The following is a 21,254-nucleotide window of genomic DNA, read 5'->3' as shown; positions in this document are numbered from 1 at the left end:
TTCAGTTTTTTGCAGACTGCTAACCAGTTTTCCCAGCAGTTTTTGTTGAAGAGGCTGTCTATTCTCCATCGTATATTTTTAGCACCTTTGTCAAAGATAAGTTGGTTATAGTTGTGTGGCTTCATATCCGGGTCCTCTATTCTGTTCCATTTGTCTTCATGTCTGTTTGTGTGCCAGTACCATGCTGTTTTTATTGCTATTACTTTGTAATACAGTTTGAAGTCAGGTATCCTGATATCTCCAGCGTTGTTCTTTTTGCTAAGTAGTGCCTTGGCTATTCATGGCCTCTTGTGTTTCCATATAAATTTCACAGTAGATTTTTCAATCTCTTTGATGAATGTCATTGGGATTTTGATGGGAATTGCATTAAACACATAGATTACTTTTGGGAGTATCGACATTTTTACTATGTTGATTCTACTAATCCATGAGCATGGGAGATCTCTCCACTTTCTATAGTGTCCCTCAATCTCTTTCTTCAGAAGTTTATAGTTTTTCTTGTAGAGGTCATTCACATCCTTTGTTAGATTTACACGTAGGTATTTGATTTTTTTTGAGGCTATTATAAATGGAATTGTTTTCATATATTCTTTCTCAGTTTGTTCATTTTTAGTGTATAGAAATGCTAATGATTTTTTTATGTTGATTTTATATCCTGCTACCTTGCTATAGCTATTGATGGTGTCTAGGAGCTTTTAGTAGAGTTTTTTGGGTCTTTAAGGTATAGGATCATGTCGTTTGCAAATAGCAATATTTTGACAGTTTCTTTACCTATTTGTATTCCTTTTATTCCTTCTTCTTGCCTAATTGCTCTGGCTAGGAATTCCAGTACTATGTTGAATAGGAGTGGAGATAGTGGGCATCCTTGTCTAGTTCCTGATTTTAGATGGAATGGTTTCAGTTTTTCTCTGTTAAGTATAATGGTGGCTGTAGGTTTGTCATATATAGCTTTTATAATGTTCAGGTACTTTCCTTCTATTCCTAGTTTTTTTAGAGCTTTTATCATGAAATGGTGTTGAATCTTATCAAAGGCTTTTTCTGCATCTATTGAGATGATGAAGTGGTTTTTGTCTTTGCTTCTGTTAATGTGGTTTATTATGTTTATTGATTTTTGTATGTTGAACCACCCCTGCATCCCTGGGATGAAGCCTACTTGGTCTTGGTGAACGATCTTTTTGATGTGTTGTTGAATTCAGTTTGCCATTATTTTATTGGGGATTTTTGCATCAATGTTCATTAAGGAGATTGGCTATAGTTCTCCTTTTTGGAGGTGTCTTTGCCTGGTTTTGGGATAAGTGTAATACTGGCTTCATAAAATGTGTGAGGCACTTTTCCTTCCCTTTCTATTTCGTGGAACAGTTTAAGGAGGGTTGGTATCAGTTCTTCTTTAAAGATCTGATAGAATTCAGCTGAGGATCCATCAGGTCACAGACTTTTCTTTTTAGGGAGATTCTTGGTTGCTCCTTCAATTTCATTTTGTGTTATAGATTTATTCAGGTGGTTAATATCCTCTTGGTTCAGTTTTGAATGATCATATAGATCTAGAAATCTGTCCATTTCTTTAAGATTTTTGAATTTATTTGAATATAGGTTCTCAAAGTGATCTCTGATGATTTCCTGGATTTCCGTGGTGTTTGTTGTTATCTCTCCTTTTGCATTTCTGATTCTACTAATTTGGGTTTTTTCTCTCATTTTAGTCAGCTTTGCTATGGGTCTTTCGATCTTGTTCATTTTTTCAAAGAACCAACTTTTTGTTTCATTAATTCTTTGTATGCTTTTTTTGGTTTCTATTTCATTGATTTCAGCTCTTATTTTTATTATTTCTCTCCTTCTGTTTGTTTTGGGATTTGCTTGTTCTTGTTTTTCTGGGAGTTTAAGATGTATCATTAGGTCATTGATTTGCGATCTTTCAGTCTTTTTACTATATGCAGTCATGGCTATAAACTTTCCTCTCAAGACTGCCTTAGCTGTGTCCCATAGGTTCCGGTAGGTTGTGTTTTTATTTTCATTGACGTTCAGGAACTTTTTAATTTCCTCTTTTATTTCTTCAGTGACCCATTGTTCATTAAGCAATGAGTTATTCAGTTTCCTGCTGTTTGCATGTTTTTTGTCTTTATTTTTGTTGTTGAGTTCTACTTTTACTGCATTGTGATCAGATAGAATGCATGGTATAATTTCTATTTTCTTATATTTGCTGGGGCTTGCTTTGTGACCTAGGATATGATCTATTTTGGGGAAGGTCCTGTGGGCTGCTGAGAAGAATGTATATTTTGTTGAAGTTGGATGGAATGTTCTGTAGACATCAACTAGGTCCATTTGATCTATGGTATATTTTAGATCTAGGATTTCTTTATTGAAATTTTGTTTGGATGACCTATCTATTGATGATAATGGGGTGTTAAAGTCTCCCATGACCACTGTGTTGGAGTTAATAAATGCTTTTAGGTCCTTCAGGGTATGTTTGATGAAACTGGGTGTATTGACATTGAGTGCATATAGGTTGATAATTGTTATTTCCTTTTGGTCTATTTCCCATTTTATTAGTATGGAATGTCCTTCTTCATCTCGTTTGATCAATGTAAATTTGAAGTCTACTTTGTCAGAGATAAGTATTGCTACTCCTGCCTGTTTTGGGGTCTATTGGCTTGGTAAATCTTTTTGCAGCCTTTCATCCTAAGCCTATGCTCATTTCTGTCAGCAACAAATTTTTGGATCTTCCTTTGTAATCCATTTCGTCAAGCGGTGCCTTTTGATGGGTGAATTAAGTCTGTTAACATGAAGTGTTAATACTGATAGGTATGTGGTGATCCCTGTCATTTAGTTGTCTTAGTTGTTTGAAGTTTGATTGTGTGTACCTAGATTGAGGTTACTTTCTATTTTCTTGCTTTTTCTTTTCCTGTAGTTTGGTGCTCCCTGCCCTTTCATGGTTATGTTGGGTTTCACTTTCTGTGTGCAGAATCCCTTGCAGAATCTTTTGTAGTGGTGGCTTTGTTGTCACATATTTGTTTTAGTTTCTGCTTATCATGGAAGAGTTTTATTGCTCCATCTATTTTGAATGATAGTTTTGCTGGGTAGAGTATCCTGGGGTTGAAGTTATTTTCATTCAGTGCCCAGAAGATCTCACCCCAAGCTCTTCTTGGTTTTAATGTCTGTTGAGAAGTCTGCTGTGATTTTGATGGGTTTACACTTTTATGTTATTTGTTTTTTCTCTCTTATAGCCTTCAATATTCTTTCTCGGGTCTCTGTACTTGTACATATTAATGATAATATGCCGTGGAGTAGTTCTATTTTGGTCTGGTCTGTTTGGTGTTCTGGAGGCCTCTTGCATCTGTATGGGCATAGATTTCTCTAGATTTGGAAAATTTTCTGTGATTATTTTGTTGAATATATTATGCATTCCCTTTGCTTGCACCTTTTCTCCTTCTTCAATGCCCATGATTCTCAGGTTTGTCTTTTGATGGAGTCAGTGAGTTCTTGCATTTTCTTTTCACAGGTTTTGAGTTTTTAACTAATAGTTCTTTGGTTTTTCCTTTAATTACCATTTCATCTTTGAGTTCTGAGATTCTGTCCTCTGCTTGTTCTATTCTGCTGGATTGGCCTTCCATTTTGTTTTGCAGTTCTGTTTCGTTCTTTTTTCTGAGGTTTTCTGTATACTGAGTCATTTCCTCTTTAATGTTGTCTATTTTCAACCTGAGTTCATTTATTTCTTTATTAATCATGTTCTTTGTTTCACTTTGGTGTTCATACAGTGCTTCAATGGTTTCTTTTATTTCTCCTTATGCGTTCTCAAATTCTCTATTTTTGCTGTCTTGGAATTTCTTGAGTGTCTCTTGTACATTTTGGTTGACCATATCCAGTATCATCTCTATAAAATTCTCATTGATTACCTGTAGTATTTCTTCTTTTAGATTATTCTTGTGGGCTTCATTGGGTTCTTTGGCATTGTTCATCTTCGTTTTGTTGGAGTCTGGATCTGAGTATCTGTTTAATTCATTCTCCTCTGGTTCCTGTACTAATTTTTTGCTGTGAGGAAGCTGGTTTCCCTGTTTTTTCTGTCTTCTCATCATTGCCCTTGGTATTGTTACTGTCCTTGTACTATGTGCAATTAAGTATTTTCTAGCTTGTAATAATAGCAATGGTGATATTTAGAATGGAAAGGTGAGAGGAGAGGGAAAGCAAAGAAGGTAAAGAAAAAGGGAAAAACAAATAAACCAGTAAAAACAAAACAAAACAAACAAACAAAAAACTGTGTCAAAGATATAAGCAGGGAGAGATAGTATACTAGTCAACAGTAAACTAAACGGGCATTTGAGAGGCAGAGAGAGGATTAAAATTAAAAAAAAAATCTCCAAGTTCAAAGGCAATAAAGTTTCAGTCTTAATAATTTTGGTGTTAGTCCCTGAGCCTCCAATCCTGGAGATTGTGTCTCATAAGTAATTCTGTCATTATCTCATCAAAGGGAAAAAAACCCAAAAAAACCCAAAACATCACAAGGTGTCCCAAGTTCAAATGCAATACAGTTTCAGTAAGTTTTTCAGCATGCAGGTGTAATTCAGTGTTGTCTCATCAAAGGAAGGAAGAAAAAGAAAAAAAGAGACTCTGGAGACAGTTCTGTGAATGTCTATCTGAAGCTGTGTCTCACCTGCCCGCTGCTCTCAGCCAGCTGTTGCTGGAGGCTTTATTTATGCAGATCTCAGGAGTGAGCTTAACACTTACCTAGCCCCACAGGCTTTGTTTACTCAATGTTCTCCTGGACACAACTACCACTGTTACAAGCTTTCCCCTTTCCAAGCACACTGGGGTAGGTGGCGCTACACACGCCTTCTCCACCCAGCGTGTTTATTTACAGTTCACGTGGGAAATGGGTCTTCCCCCCTCTCCTGTGGAGTTTTCCTCCCACCACCACTTTTACAAGCTTTCCTGCTCCAAGGTTACTGGGCAGGTGCAGCCACTCCTGCCTTCTCCAGCCAGCTTGTTTATTTACAGTTCTGTGAGGCCCTCTCCCCGTCTTCAGCGCTCAGGGCACCCCACCCTCTTTGCTATGTGTCTTTTTGTTGTTGTTGTTTATTATTCAGTTTGGTTTTTTTTTCTCTTTTTTCCCTGGGTGGGGGTCGGTCTGTTCAGGGGGCTATGCTGATCTGGCCCAAGGTTGTCTGTGGGAGTACTGCATGCCGCTTAGCTCACCTTGTGGTCTGCATCTTCCCAAGCCATCTGGGAGCTGGCATCTGCTGGTGTGGGAGCCCTCCTGGTTTCTCCATTTAACATAGGGATGCTATGCATGGGCTGGAGGTGTGGAGGAGTCAAAGTTTTGCCTCTTCTCGGTGGTTTTTCCTGTAAGGTGTATCTCCAGCGTCTCTCCAAGATTTTACTTCAGGAAGCATGCTTTCTTCTTCCTCCCTGTAGTCACAATCTTCAAATCTTCTCTTGGTTTGTATTTTTAAGTTAAATTTATTTTTAACTGATACTTAAAACATAAAAATTACATATATTATCTTGTGATGTTTTGATACTTGTATATATTGTGTAATTTTTAAATCTGGTTAAATAATGTAGCTCCTCAAACATCTGTCATTGCTTTTTGATGAAAAATTTCAAAATCCTTTCTAGCTTTTTGAAATGTACAATATGTTGTTATTATCTGTGGTCACCCTACAGTGCGATAGCATATCAGAGCTTCTTTGTTCTGTTTAACTATAACTTAGTACCCATTGATCAAGTTTTCTTCATACCTCCTTACCCCAATCTTGGTAACCAATACTACTCTCAGCTTTTATGAGATCAACTTTTTTTCACATTCCACATGTGAGTGAGATATGTGGTACTTGTCTTTCTGTGCCTGGCTATTTCATTTAATACGGTGATCTCCAGTTCCTCCCATGTTATTGTAAATAACAGGATTTTATTTTTTACAGATGACAGTATTCCATATATACATGTGTATATATGTAGCATTTTCTATATCCATTCATCTGTTGATAGACACTTAAGTTGCTTGTTGTGAATAGTGTTGCAGTCAATATGGAGGTACAGATATTACTTTAACATACTGACTTTGTTTTTCCTTTGAATATATACCCAGCAGTAGGATTGCTAGATTGTATGGTATTTTTAACATTTTGAGGCACCTCCATACTATTTTCCACAGTGGCTGTGCTAATTTACATTATCACCAACAGTGTGTAAGAGGGGTGATTAAATTTTGATGGGGATTGTTTAAACTTGTAGATGAATTTTGGGAGAAATGACATGTCTACTATATTGTTTCAGTCCTTGATTATGGTACATACTTCATTTTATTTCATTATTGTTTGATTTCTTTCACCAGCACTTCAGAATTTTACGACACACATTCTGTACATGTTTAAAGTATTTAATACCTAATTGTTTAATTTTCTTTGGAGAAGTTATAAGTGGCATTTTAAATTTTTGGTTTCATCATTTTTATCATTAGTATGTAGAAATGTGATTTATTTTTGTATGTTGATCTTACATTCTACAATCTCGCTGAACTCACTCAAAGAATTTTCAAAATAGGTTCCTTAGGATTTTCTATGTGTATGATTATATTATCCACAAATAGAGACAGTTCCATCTTTTTAACACTCTTTAAGTGTTTTCTTTTTCTTGACTTACTGCCTTTGCTAGAACTTCTACCACTATGTTGAGTAAGAGTGATAAGGATGGACATCCTTCCTTGTTTCCAGTCTTGAAAGGAAATCATTTAATCTTTTAGTGTTATATATAACATGTTAGCTCTAAGTTTTTTGTATATGATTACTCTCAAATTTGGATAATTCCCCTCTATTATTAGTTTGCTGGAGTTTATTGTGAGTAGATCTTGGATTTGGTCAAATGCTAGATGAGTTGATATCATAATTTTTCTTCACTTTTTAATATGTTGGATTTGAGTAGTTGATTTTGAATGTTGACCATTCTTGTATATCTGGAATAAATTCCATTTGATCTTGGTTGTTCAGTAAGTCATGATAAGTTAAGCTTAAACAATGTCACTATCAATCAAGAGATACTTAATTGTTCTGAAAATTAAAGAACTGCCCTAAGAGTACTTAGTATTAATCTAGTATTTAGAGAAAATTATCTATGGCACATACTTTTCACTGACAAAATATTTTTGGTTTCATATGTTTCTTGGTCACTTTCATAATACTAACAGAATAATAATAACCACCATTTATTGAGTAACACACCTACTAGAAAATATATTTACTTTACCTATGTTACTTTACTACATCCTTATTTTTTTACCATTTGTTGTTTTACTCTTCCCTCTAAACAAATTAAGGCTTTGTTAAATAACTTGCCCTTAGCTAGTAGATGTCAAATCTAAGGCTCACCTCAAGGCTGTTTGGCTATAAGTTTATGTCCTACTTTACGGCATGGTTCTACAATGTCTATTCACTGCTTCTTTTTTCCCATTCCTGTTTTTCCAGAGGAAATTTGTCTTTTCCCCTATAAATTTTCGATCTCATTACGTTTTCCTCCTTCTACAGATCAAAAGTATACTATTACTTTTAGCAACATATTTTAGCAGCACAGCTATCATAAAAGAATTTGTGAGTTACAAATTTTTAGAGTAGGATACCTATGTAGATATGTAGACACTTCCCAACCTATTATTGTGGGAAAATATTTCTGCTTCAATATTATTAGCATAAACAATCATTTTTCTGCTAGGTTCCTATTTCTTTTTTTAAATTTATGGTAATTAATGGTGAGCTGTTTCCTGATATTCTTAATTCATCCCTTTATTATGTCTCTCTTAATTTGTGTGACAGAGGTAATAAATAATTGTGTTATGGATTTTCAGCAGTCAGGGAAATGCATGTAAATGAAACAAACTTTCTCTGACAAGCTGATGAATACCATAGTGTTTGTGATTATTAAAATTTATTGCTGGTATAATGTATTTGGCAACTTAAGTACTCGAAAAAACTCAGATGCACAAGGAGGCATGTGCAAGATTGTTTATTGCAGCTTTTTTATATAATTGCAGAAAGAAATAACATGTTCATCAATAGGAAATGAATTATTGTGGATATATACAAAGGAATACAAAAAATTAATAAACTAGAATTAACAAATTCTCATAGTAGATGTCCAGTGGAAAGTAAGTTATGAAAGTACAATACAGTAAATAAAACTTGAAAATTGGATTTGAGTCATGTAGTAATGCATACATATGTAGAAGAAATTTAAAGTAGAAGTGTAAAGGTATGTGTGGCTGTTTTATGTGAAGGATAGAGTCCAATTAGAAGAGAAGACAAGGACTTCAGCTCTAAAACTATATTTCTTTTTTTTTTTTTTTTTTTTTTTTTTTTCATTTTTCTTTTATTATTCATGTGTGCATACAAGGCTTGGTTCATTTCTCCCCCCTGCCCCCACCCCCTCCCTTACCACCCACTCCGCCCCCTCCCGCTCCCCCCCTCAATACCCAGCAGAAACTATTTTGCCCTTATCTCTAATTTTGTTGTAGAGAGAGTAGAAGCAATAATAGGAAGGAACAAGGGGTTTTGCTGGTTGAGATAAGGATAGCTATACAGGGCATTGACTCACATTGATTTCCTGTGTGTGGGTGTTACCTTCTAGGTTAATTCTTTTTGATCTAACCTTTTCTCTAGTTCCTGGTCCCCTTTTCCTATTGGCCTCAGTTGCTTTAAGGTATCTGCTTTAGTTTCTCTGCGTTAAGGGCAACAAATGCTAGCTAGTTTTTTAGGTGTCTTACCTATCCTCACCCCTCCCTTGTGTGCTCTCGCTTTTATCATGTGCTCATAGTCCAATCCCCTTGTTGTGTTTGCCCTTGATCTAATGTCCACATATGAGGGAGAACATACGATTTTTGGTCTTTTGAGCCAGGCTAACCTCACTCAGAATGATGTTCTCCAATTCCATCCATTTACCAGCGAATGATAACATTTCGTTCTTCTTCATGGCTGCATAAAATTCCATTGTGTATAGATACCACATTTTCTTAATCCATTCGTCAGTGCTGGGACATCTTGGCTGTTTCCATAACTTGGCTATTGTGAATAGTGCCGCAATAAACATGGATGTGCAGGTGCCTCTGGAGTAACAGTCTTTTGGGTATATCCCCAAGAGTGGTATTGCTGGATCAAATGGTAGATCGATGTCCATCTTTTTAAGTAGCCTCCAAATTTTTTTCCAGAGTGGTTGTACTAGTCTACATTCCCACCAACAGTGTAAAAGGGTTCCTTTTTCCCCGCATCCTCGCCAACACCTGTTGTTGGTGGTGTTGCTGATGATGGCTATTCTAACAGGGGTGAGGTGGAATCTTAGTGTGGTTTTAATTTGCATTTCCTTTATTGCTAGAGATGGTGAGCATTTTTTCATGTGTTTTCTGGCCATTTGAATTTCTTCTTTTGAGAAAGTTCTGTTTAGTTCACATGCCCATTTCTTTATTGGTTCATTAGTTTTGGGAGAATTTAGTTTTTTAAGTTCCCTGTATATTCTGGTTATCAGTCCTTTGTCTGATGTATAATTGGCAAATATTTTCTCCCACTCTGTGGGTGTTCTCTTCAGTTTAGAGACCATTTCTTTTGATGAACAGAAGCTTTTTAGTTTTATGAGGTCCCATTTATCTATGCTATCTCTTAGTTGCTGTGCTGCTGGGGTTTCATTGAGAAAGTTTTTACCTATACCTACTAACTCCAGAGTATTTCCTACTCTTTCTTGTATCAACTTAAGAGTTTGGGGTCTGATATTAAGATCCTTGACCCATTTTGAGTTAATCTTGGTATAGGGTGATATACATGGATCTAGTTTCAGTTTTTTGCAGACTGCTAACCAGTTTTCCCAGCAGTTTTTGTTGAAGAGGCTGCTATTTCTCCATCGTATATTTTTAGCTCCTTTGTCAAAGATAAGTTGCTCATAGTTGTGTGGCTTCATATCTGGATCCTCTATTCTGTTCCACTGGTCTTCATGTCTGTTTTTGTGCCAGTACCATGCTGTTTTTATTGTTATTGCTTTGTAATATAGTTTGAAGTCAGGTATTGTGATACCTCCTGCATTGTTCTTTTGACTGAGTATTGCCTTGGCTATTCGTGGCCTCTTGTGTTTCCATATAAATTTCACAGTAGATTTTTCAATCTCTTTAATGAATGTCATTGGAATTTTGATGGGAATTGCATTAAACATGTAGATTACTTTGGGGAGTATCGACATTTTTACTATGTTGATTCTACCAATCCATGAGCATGGGAGATCTCTCCACTTTCTATAGTCTTCCTCAATCTCTTTCTTCAGAAGTGTATAGTTTTCCTTGTAGAGGTCTTTCACATCTTTTGTTAGGTTTACACCTAGGTATTTGATTTTTTTTGAGGCTATTGTAAATGGAATTGTTTTCATACATTCTTTTTCCGTTTGCTCATTGTTAGTGTATAGAAATGCTAATGATTTTTCTATGTTGATTTTATATCCTGCTACTTTGCTATAGCTATTGATGATGTCTAGAAGCTTCTGAGTAGAGTTTTTTGGGTCTTTAAGGTATAGGATCATGTCGTCTGCAAATAGGGATATTTTGACAGTTTCTTTACCTATTTGTATTCCTTTTATTCCTTCTTCTTGCCTAATTGCTCTGGCTAGGAATTCCAGTACTATGTTGAATAGGAGTGGAGATAGTGGGCATCCTTGTCTGGTTCCTGATTTTAGAGGGAACGGTTTTAATTTTTCTCCGTTAAGTATAATGCTGGCTGTAGGTTTGTCATATATAGCTTTTATAATGTTGAGGAACTTTCCTTCTATTCCTAGTTTTCTTAGAGCTTTTATCATGAAATGATGTTGGATCTTATCAAAGGCTTTTTCTGCGTCTATTGAGATGATCAGGTGGTTTTTGTCTTTGCTTCTGTTAATGTGGTTTATTACGTTTATTGATTTTCGTATGTTGAACCACCCCTGCATCCCTGGGATGAAGCCTACCTGGTCGTGGTGGATAATCTTTTTGATGTGTTGCTGAATTCGGTTTGCCATTATTTTGTTGAGGATTTTTGCATCAATGTTCATTAAGGAGATTGGCCTATAGTTCTCCTTTTTGGAGGTGTCTTTGCCTGGTTTTGGGATAAGTGTAATAGTGGCTTCATAAAATGTGTTTGGCAGTTTTCCTTCCCTTTCTATTTCATGGAACAGTTTAAGGAGGGTTGGTATCAGTTCTTCTTTAAAGGTCTGATAGAATTCAGCAGAGAATCCATCAGGTCCTGGACTTTTCTTTTTGGGGAGACTCTTGATTGCTGCTTCAATTTCATTTTGTGTTATAGGTCTATTCAGGTGATTAATTTCCTCTTGGTTCAGTTTTGGATGATCATATGTATCTAGAAATCTGTCCATTTCTTTTAGATTTTCAAATTTATTTGAATATAGGTTCTCAAAGTAGTCTCTGATGATTTCCTGGATTTCCATGGTGTTTGTTGTTATCTCCCCTTTTGCATTCCTGATTCTACTAATTTGGGTTTTTTCTCTCCTCATTTTAGTCAGGTTTGCCAGGGGTCTATCGATCTTGTTTATTTTTTCAAAGAACCAACTTTTTGTTTCATTAATTCTTTGTATGGTTTTTTTGGTTTCTATTTCGTTGATTTCAGCTCTTATTTTTATTATTTCTCTCCTTCTATTTGTTTTGGGATTTGCTTGTTCTTGTTTTTCTAGGAGTTTGAGATGTATCATTAGGTCATTGATTTGGGATCTTTCAATCTTTTTAATATATGCACTCATGGCTATAAACTTTCCTCTCAAGACTGCCTTAGCTGTGTCCCATAGGTTCCGGTAGGTTGTGTTTTCATTTTCATTGACTTCTAGGAACTTTTTAATTTCCTCTTTTATTGCATCGATGATCCATTCTTCATTAAGTAATGAGTTATTTAGTTTCCAGCTGTTTGCATGTTTTTTGTCTTTACTTTTGTTGTTGAGTTCTACTTTTACTGCATTGTGGTCAGATAGTATGCACGGTATTATTTCTATTTTCTTATATTTGCTGAGGCTTGCTTTGTGCCCTAGGATATGATCTATTTTGGAGAAGGTTCCATGGGCTGCTGAGAAGAATGTATATTGTGTAGAGGTTGGATGAAATGTTCTATAGACATCTACTAGGTCCACTTGATCTATTGCATATTTTAGATCTTGGATTTCTTTATTGAGTTTTTGTTTGGATGACCTATCTATTGATGATAATGGAGTGTTAAAGTCTCCCACAACCACTGTGTTGGCGTTTATATATGCTTTTAGGTCTTTTAGGGTATGTTTGATGAAATTGGGTGCGTTGACATTGGGTGCGTACAGATTGATGATTATTATTTCCTTTTGGTCTATTTCCCCTTTTATTAGTATGGAATGTCCTTCTTTGTCTCGTTTGATCAATGTAGGTTTGAAGTCTACTTTGTCAGAGATAAGTATTGCTACTCCTGCTTGTTTTCGGGGGCCATTAGCTTGGTAAATCTTCTTCCAGCCTTTCATCCTAAGCATATGCTTATTTCTGTCGGTGAGATGAGTCTCCTGTAAGCAACAAATTGTTGGATCTTCTTTTTTAATCCATTTTGTCAAACGGTGTCTTTTGATGGGTGAATTAAGTCCATTGACATTAAGTGTTAGTACTGATAGGTATGTGGTGATTCCTGCCATTTAGTTATCTTAGTTGTTTGAAGGTTTGATTGTGTGTACTTAACTTGATGTTACTCTCTACTGTCTTGCTTTTTCTTATCCTGTGGTTTGGTGCTGCCTGCCTTTTCATGGTTAAGTTGGGTGTCACTTTCTGTGTGCAGGATCCCTTGCAGAATCTTTTGTAATGGTGGCTTTGTGGTCACATATTGTTTTAGTTTCTGCTTATCATGGAAGACTTTTATTGCTCCATCTATTTTGAATGATAGCTTTGCTGGGTAGAGTATCCTGGGGTTGAAGTTATTTTCATTCAGTGCCCGGAAGATCTCACCCCATGCTCTTCTTGCTTTTAATGTTTCTGTTGAGAAGTCTGCTGTGATTTTGATGGGTTTACCTTTGTATGTTACTTGTTTTTTCTCTCTTGCAGCCTTCAATATTCTTTCCTTAGTTTCTGAACTTGTTGTTTTAATGATGATATGTCGTGGAGTAGTTCTATTTTGATCTGGTCTGTTTGGTGTCCTGGAGGCCTCTTGCATTTGTATGGGAATATCTTTCTCTAGATTTGGGAAATTTTCCATTATTATTTTGTTGAATATATTACGCATTCCCTTCGCTTGCACCTCTTCTCCTTCTTCGATGCCCATGATTCTCAAGTTTGGTCTTTTGATGGAGTCGGTGAGTTCTTGCATTTTCTTTTCACAGGTCTTGAGTTGTTTAATTAATAGTTCTTCGGTTTTTCCTTTAATTACCATTTCATCTTCAAGTTCTGAGATTCTGTCTTCTGTTTGTTCTATTCTGCTGGATTGGCTTTCCGTTTTGTTTTGCAGTTCTGTTTCGTTCTTTTTTCTGAGGTTTTCCATATCCTGGCTGTTTTCTTCTTTATTGTTGTCTATTTTTGTCCTGAGTTCATTTATCCATTTATTCATTGTGTTCTCTCTTTCACTTTGGTGTTTATACAGTGCTTCTATGGTTTCCTTTATTTCTTCTTTTGCTTTTTCAAATTCTCTATTTTTATTGTCTTGGAATTTCTTGAGTGTCTCCTGTACATTTTGGTTGACCCTATCCAGTATCATCTCTATAAAATTCTCATTGAGTACTTGTAGTATGTCTTCTTTTAAATTATTCTTGTAGGCTTCATTGGGTCCTTTGGCATAGTTTATCTTCATTTTGTTGGAGTCTGGCTCTGAGTTTCTGTTCTCTTCATTCCCCTCTGGTTCCTGTACTAATTTTTTGCTGTGGGGAAACTGGTTTCCTTGTTTTTTCTGTCTTCCTGTCATTGTCCTTGGTGTTGTTACTGTCCCTGTACTGTGTGTAATTAAGTATTTTCTAGCTTGTAATAATAACAATGGTAATATTGAGAACGGAAGAGTGAGCTGAGATGGAAAGCAAGAAGTTAAAGAAAAGGGGAAAACAAATATACAGACAAGAGGGAGAAAGCAGAACAAGGTATCAGACAAGAGAGTTTCAAAGGTATAAACAGGGAGTGTTAGTGTACTAATCGACAGTCAGCTGAACAGACAATAGAGAGACAGAGAGAGGATTGAAAATCAAAGATAAAAAAATAAAAAATAAGTATATGAAAGTAATATCTATTTATAAAAATGAATTAAAATAAAATGGAAAATAGGAAATTAAAAAAAAAAAAAAAAAAAAAAAACCAAAAAACTTCCAAGTTTATATGCAATGCAATTTCAGTCTTAATAATTTGGATGTCCGTCTTAATCTCCAGTCCTGGAGTTGGTGCCTCAGATGTTGTTCTGTAGTTGTCTCATCAAAGGGGATGCATAAAGTAGAACAAAACTACACTCACACACACACAGAAGAAAAAATAAAAAAAAAGCCCCACCAAGTGTCCCCAGTTCAAATGCAATAGTTTCAGTAAGTTTTTCGGCTTGCAGGTGTAATTCGGTTGTTCTCTCATCAAAGGTAGGGAGAAAAAGAAAAAAAAGCGTCTGGAGGCAGTTCTGAGAGTGGTATCTGCAACTGTGGCTTGCCTGCCTGCTGCTCTCAGCCTGTAGCTGGCGGCGTTATTTATGCAGATCTCTGGGGTGAGCTTAGCACTCACCTGGTCCCACAGGCTTTGTTTGCTCAGAGTTCTCCTGTGCGGTGGCCTCTGCTACAGGCTTTTCCCTTTCCAAGCACTGGGAAAGGCGACACTGCCCCGCGTTGTCAGGCCTGCATGTTTATTTACAGTTCACGTGGGAAGTGGGTCTTCCCTCCTCTCACAAGCGTCCCCGCTCCTGGTTGCTGGCGCGCCCCGCTCCCGCCAGAGCCTCTCCGGCCCGCCCGGCTCGTTTATTTACAGTCCCGGGAAGGATTCCCTTCCCCCAATCTTCAGCGCTCAGGGCGCCCCACCCTCTTTCCAGCGTGTCTTAACTGTTCTTATTGCTTAGTACTCAGTTTCTCTTTTTTTCCCGGGTGGAGGTCAGTCTGTCCAGGGGGCTATGCTGCTCTGGCCAGGCTTGTCTGTGGGGGAACCGCGGTACCGCGAAGCTCACCTGGTCCGCGTCTTCCCAAGCCGTATGGGCGCCGGCCACTCTAAAACTATATTTCTTAATGTGCAAAGTAATCATAGTCAACGTAGTCTCTGCTGTCTTTTTGTATAGTAAGAAGTATTTCATAATAAAAGCAACAGAAGAGAAAAATGGGAGGAGCTGTTGGTAGCCTAGGTCCCACCCAGCAGGAGAATGAAGTGCATGGGCTACCAATCTCTTCTGTTAACTAAAGCACATTTCAAGTTCAAATTTACCCTGATGTTGTGCATTTTTATCTGTAAGATCTGCTAACTCTAAATAACTAAATTTACCTTACCAGAAACACAAGTAAGTAAACACATGAGAAGTGAAAGACTATGCTTTCAAGGAGAGTTGTTTCTCAGGGCGTAGATGTGCCTTCTGATTTTTCTTTTTCATCTAATCAAGGTAGCTGACTTTTATCTTACACTAATCTTCACTGGTTAATCTTCACTTGATTGGTTGGAAAAAACTCATGCAAGGCATACATCTGCCTTTTTGATTTGTGTCTGTGGTTGTGATTAGTGTTCTTACTTTCATTTTCTCCTCTTTGTCCTACTCCTTTTCAAATATTTTTCTTTTGAAGAGCAAGTAAATATGATATAAGCGGGAAGTAGTGGTAAACCAGCAAAAGTTTTTTATGCTCCACATTTAGAGTTAATGTGACGTATGAATTGAAATACTATGTTTTAATAGAGGTAAATTTGAGCCTATCTTTCCCAAAGCTTTAATATTTAAAATCTGTAAGAATAACTTGTATAAATTATGAAGTTTTGTTAAGTAATAGCTCCAAAATGCCCAGGTAAATAACTGTTTTTCTCTGATCCATGTTTCCTTAGATGCTTGCTTTAAATCGAGTGACAGCATCACATCCATTTATGACTTCAGCAGATCTGATGGAAGCAAACCAACTGTGTAGCATGGATTCTAAAGCAAATATTGTACATGGTGAGAAACCTGCTTTATTAGTCTTTTTTTAATTGTGTTTTTTTAAAAGTTTGAATTTAGGAATGGCTTTCAAAATTATAATTAACATTGGGCATGGTGCTTTATCTATAGAATAAAATGTGTTTTTATGCAGACAGCCTTACTCAGTCCTTTACCACTTTCATTTAAAGTGAAAGAAGTTTGACACTCTACTTCCCATGCCACTTTGGAGATCCAGGCAAGATTGTCTTGCTGATGCTGTCATTGTACCAAGTGCTGCTGAAGGACACTCAATAGTATTTAGTCATCTTGGACTCACCATTCCTTTTGAGAATCCAATAAGCTTTTTTCTTTTTAAGAAAAAAAAATGTACCCACAGTTTTGATATAATTTCCAAGGTTTTAGGGGTTCTCTGAATAAATCCCACCCAACAATCCTATGTGACTTGAAATTCCATAATAATCGCAGTTTCTATTTATTGTTTACTTAGGGCTGTATAGTGAATGCTCAGTACTATTTCTAATCTATATAACATCTCCACAAGTTTAAAAAGATCCTTGTTTTGCAGTTATAAAAAACTAAACTCAGGGAAGTTAAGTGACTTACCTGTTTGTAAAGTTAATAATGATTAAAACACATTTGAATAATGAGGAGGTTTGACCTTCTACACCCCTTAGAACCATGATTTTTAATTATATTTACTCTTTGGAGTACAATTATTTCAGTCTTATGTATGATTGAACAGCAACACAGTTTATTTCCATCTTACTGTAGGTCTATCAGTCTTGGAAATCTGTCTTATAATAGCAATGAAACATTTAAATGATATTTATGAAGAGGAGCCCTTTAATTTTCAAATGGTCTATAACGGTAAGATGAGAATTTGGTAATTTCTTCCTGACTCTCCCTTGCTACTTACTAGTGGAAACTAATGTTGTCCTTACTTACTCTCCAGAGTTTCAGAAATTTGTTCAAAGAAAGGCCCATTCTGTTTATAATTTTGAGAAACCTGTTGTCATGAAGGTAAGATTTGGTTACTATTATTTTTCATCAGAAAAGCATATTTTAGATACAATGTGATTACATAGATAAAGGTTGCACTTTCATTAATTTTCTTAACCTCAGGTATTTACCATAGGAATTTTTTCCAGACCAAAAACTAAAAATGAAATGCGTAATTGTGAAGGCAGCCAGTTTCACAGCTTATGGGCTTATACTGCCCTCTGCTGTCTGTTGTTAGAACTTGCATTCTACAAAGGAACTGCTCATCATAGTCTGCCATTCACAGGGAATACAATCACCCTGTCCCTTTCTAACCCAATAGTTGGCTTTATAGTCTCAGCAGTAAAAGAAGACAAAAATGCAGATCAGAGCCATTAAGAAACATAATGGACAAAATCTCATTGGCTGGTGAGAACATAGAAAAAGTTTTATTTGAGGGAGACATGTATTTAAAACTTGAGGGCTTTATTTTAGGGTACCATTGTCCACTATAAAGAAAACATGAACCACATTGTGTAGTTTTAGATTTTTCTAGTAGCCACAGAAAGTTTTTAAAAGTAGAATAATTATAATAATGTATTTAATTCAGTATACCAAAAATACTTCAGAATCTGTAATCAAATAGGAACTTACTAATTAAGTGTTTTCCTTTGTTTCTTTTATATTACATCTTTTAAATTTGATGTGTGGTATCACATAGTTAAAGTACATCCCAGTTTACTAAATAATCATTAGAAAGTCATCAAATTTGTAGCTGGAAAGAGATTTATTACATTTTGAGACTGTTCCAAACAGATTTCTAACTTAAGCAAGTATTAGTTTTTTAAGTTTAAATTTAATGAAAAATTAAACTAAAAATTAGGTCACACATTTCAAGTGCTTCATTGCCCATGGTGGACAGTACAGCTCTAGAGGAATTTATGGGAATAAACTTTTCTTTTTTAAGCAGTGGACCCCTAAATTCTTTTGGCAGTCCTGATAGGCCCTAGCAGTCAGTTTTATTTCTTGTAGCAGTTCTAAAAAGTGAGTGCAGAGTGTTGTCATTTCTTCAAAGAAGCAGGAAATTATTTAGCATACTGACAGTTGTATTTTTTTTTCCCTTAACTCCATATCTGGCTGTGATCATCATGGTTTGTGAGAGTCATGAAAGTGGATAGAGAACCTGAGCATTTAAGTTCTTAAGAATAATTTGCAGCTGCTCATTTGTATATTTTAAATAAGGATGTATTTTGCTGCCTAGAAATATTTTAAATCTCAGTTTTTTTAAATCCCAGTGCATGTGGCTGCCAGTATTGAATTATTAGAAATGAATAGTCTTTTCATTAGAAGAATTTTTGTGATAGAGAATGCATTCCAGTGCTTTTTTTACAATGATATATAAGTCTAAATGGAAACTGTTTCTTTATCACTGTTTAATGGCTAGTGTGTCATAATTCAATGATGTGTTTTTTCACACTTAATAACATACGTAAAATAATTACCAAGGTTATAAAAGACAATAATGTATGAAGAGTAAAGGTAGAGGAAACTGTTAAGTGGGTAAGATGAACATAGAAAACTTGTTGACAATTGTGACAGTCTTATTAAGAACTTAGTACCTGTTCCCTTTTCCACACCATCCTGCAAAGTCATTTACTTACAGGAGCAGCTAAATCGGCTTTGTATATTCAGGGTCTTTCCTGCCTCCTTTGTTGCAGCTGTGTTAAAACTTTACACAGCAAAGTCTTAATAGAAACAGAAATACATTGCAAATGCAAATTTGAATAACCTAGCTAATCAGAAAGGCTCATCAGATTCTTAGGTTGTTAGAGAGAAAAGAACTTTGTTAATTAAAATACTGTATTAATTGAAGAAAGAGAAATAGAGAAAGAGCTGGGGTTGGAGCCTCGTGTTAGAGTAAGTGCTTAGTATGAGCAAGACCTGGGATCAGTCTCCAACACCAAAAAATAATAACAATAATAATAACTGGAAGAACTTTGATATGGAATGAGGTTAGAAACAAAACCATATTGTGAAAATTCCATTAAAATTTGCCTTGTTTACATTCAATAGTATGGGGACAAATAACTGTTCTTGACACTATTTTACCTGACAATGCAAAGTTTTTATGGGTTCGTGAGAGTTGGAGCTTTTGGGAGGAGGGGATGTTTGGTTGTTTATTTGTGGTCATAAGGATCAAATCCAGGGCCTTGCACCTGCTAGGCAAGTGCCTTACTACTGAGCTACAGCTCTAGTTCTGTGAGTTGTTTTTTGTTTTTCTTTTCAGCAATAGTGGGATTTGAACTCAGTGCTTTGCACTTGCTAGGCAAGCACTCTGTTTGAGCCACACCTCCACCCCTTTTGCTCTGGTTACTTTGGAGATAGGGTCTCACTTTTTGCCTAGGCTGGCCTGGACCATGATCACCCTATTTTAGGCTGGGATGACAGGTGAATGCCATCACGCCCAGCTTTTTTCTGTTGAGATGGGCACTCACAAACTTTTTTTTTTTTTTTTTCTGGTAGTACTGGGATGTGAACTTAGGGTCTCACACTTGTGAGGCAGGCACTCTACCACTTGAACCACTACATCATCTCACAAACTTTTTTGCCCTGGCTGGTCTGGAGCCGAGATTCTCCTGTTCTCCATCTCCTACCTATGTAGGATAACAGGCACATACCACTGCACCCAGCTACTGGTTGAGATGGGGGGGTCTTGTGAACTTTTACCTGGGCTGGCCTCGAACTAAGATCCTCCCAATCTCAGCCTCCCAAGTAGCGAGGACGGCGGTCATGAGCCACTGGCGCTCAGCCTCAGAAGGTTGTTTAACTGTTAATTTCTTTTTTTCTGTTCCACAATTGATCAAAACCCTAACCATTCCCTGGGTTAACTTTTGTTAACTTCTGTTAACTTTCTTCCCCTAGTCATCCTAAACTATTTTTTTTCATCTTTCAGGCTTTTGAACACTTACAACAATTAGAATTAATAAAGCCAATGGAAAGAACTTCTGTAAATTCACAGAGAGAGTACCAGCTGATGAAACTACTTTTGGATAATACTCAAATTATGAATGCTCTACAGAAGTACCCCAACTGTCCTACAGATGTCAGGCAGTGGGCAACATCGTCACTGAGCTGGTTATGAATGTAATCAGTGATTTCACTCTTGGCATTTCAAGCATATTTCTCTAAAGAACTATAAGCTACTGCCCTTTAACAAGATATGTTATTACATTCCTTTATATTTATAAACATTTTTGTATTTATGAGAAACTTGCACATGTAGTATCTTCACTGTGCCTTGAATGAGCATTTAAGTGATTTGTAATTCCAGTGATTGATTTAGATTGTTCTGTAAGTAGCAGTTGAAAACAATAAAGTGTGACTGTTCTAGGGATTAGACCATATAATAAATATACTTATTTATACTTGTGAAGTATTTATGTGGTCCATTTGAAGAGGTCATTTCAACGAAGCACCAGGTATTTTTCCAAACCTTAAATGTAAACAGTTCAAAAACAGTGGTAAGAATTGAGATATAATAAGTACTCTTTGGTTCCAGTAGGGGTGCTATGTTTGATTTGTTGGGTTTTTCCCCTGTACACATGAAAATTTTGGATTCTACTGCAGATAACCAGGTTTCTACTTCAGAAGACTGACCAGTTTAGCCAGAGGGTGATTCATATGGAAGAAGTCAGGAAACTTGAATTGTCTTTCAGATTTCTCAAAATGTGGTACTCATACCACCTACATCAGAATCTCCTGTAGGATTTCTTAAAAAAATAAGATTCTAGGAACTACTCTAGAATCCAAATTTGTCTTTTTAACATGCGCCTTCCCACAAATAATGGTAACTCTTTGGCAATGTTTGTTTTAAAAAGTAATTCCCTATGAAAAATATGGAATGTCAGTCAGAGCACCTACTTACAAATCAGGGATCAACAGCAGTACCACTCTTGGGGATTTACCCAAAAGACTGTGACACAGGTTACTCCAGAGGCACCTGCACACCCATGTTTATTGCGGCACTATTCACAATAGCCAAGTTATGGAAACAGCCAAGATGCCCCACCACTGACGAATGGATTAAGAAAATGTGGTATCTATACACAATGGAATTTTATGCAGCCATGAAGAAAAACGAAATGTTATCATTCGCTGGTAAATGGATGGAATTGGAGAACATCATTCTGAGTGAGGTTAGCCTGGCCCAAAAGA

At 36.3% G+C, this 21,254-nt stretch overlaps 1 protein-coding gene across 8 annotated transcripts in view; it reads left to right on the top strand.

Annotated features, from left to right (window-relative positions):
* Positions 1–20,464, top strand: part of Orc4 (origin recognition complex subunit 4) — an 81,470-nt gene extending 61,006 nt beyond the window's left edge. For all 8 annotated transcript variants that reach the window (XM_074070716.1, XM_074070715.1, XM_020167956.2 and 5 more), the window contains 4 exons: positions 15,971–16,079; positions 16,833–16,928; positions 17,014–17,081; positions 19,993–20,464. In XM_074070716.1, coding sequence (XP_073926817.1) covers positions 15,971–16,079; positions 16,833–16,928; positions 17,014–17,081; positions 19,993–20,181 — 462 coding nt within the window. In that variant the 3' untranslated portion in view covers positions 20,182–20,464. The remainder of the gene's footprint in view (positions 1–15,970; positions 16,080–16,832; positions 16,929–17,013; positions 17,082–19,992) is intronic.
* The last annotated feature ends 790 nt before the right edge of the window (positions 20,465–21,254 follow it).

This window comes from Castor canadensis, chromosome 4, assembly GCF_047511655.1.
Source record: "Castor canadensis chromosome 4, mCasCan1.hap1v2, whole genome shotgun sequence".
NCBI classification, from domain to species: Eukaryota; Metazoa; Chordata; class Mammalia; order Rodentia; family Castoridae; genus Castor; species Castor canadensis.
The sequence above is the reverse complement of the archived record's forward strand: the minus strand, read 5'-3'. Positions and strand labels throughout refer to the sequence as shown.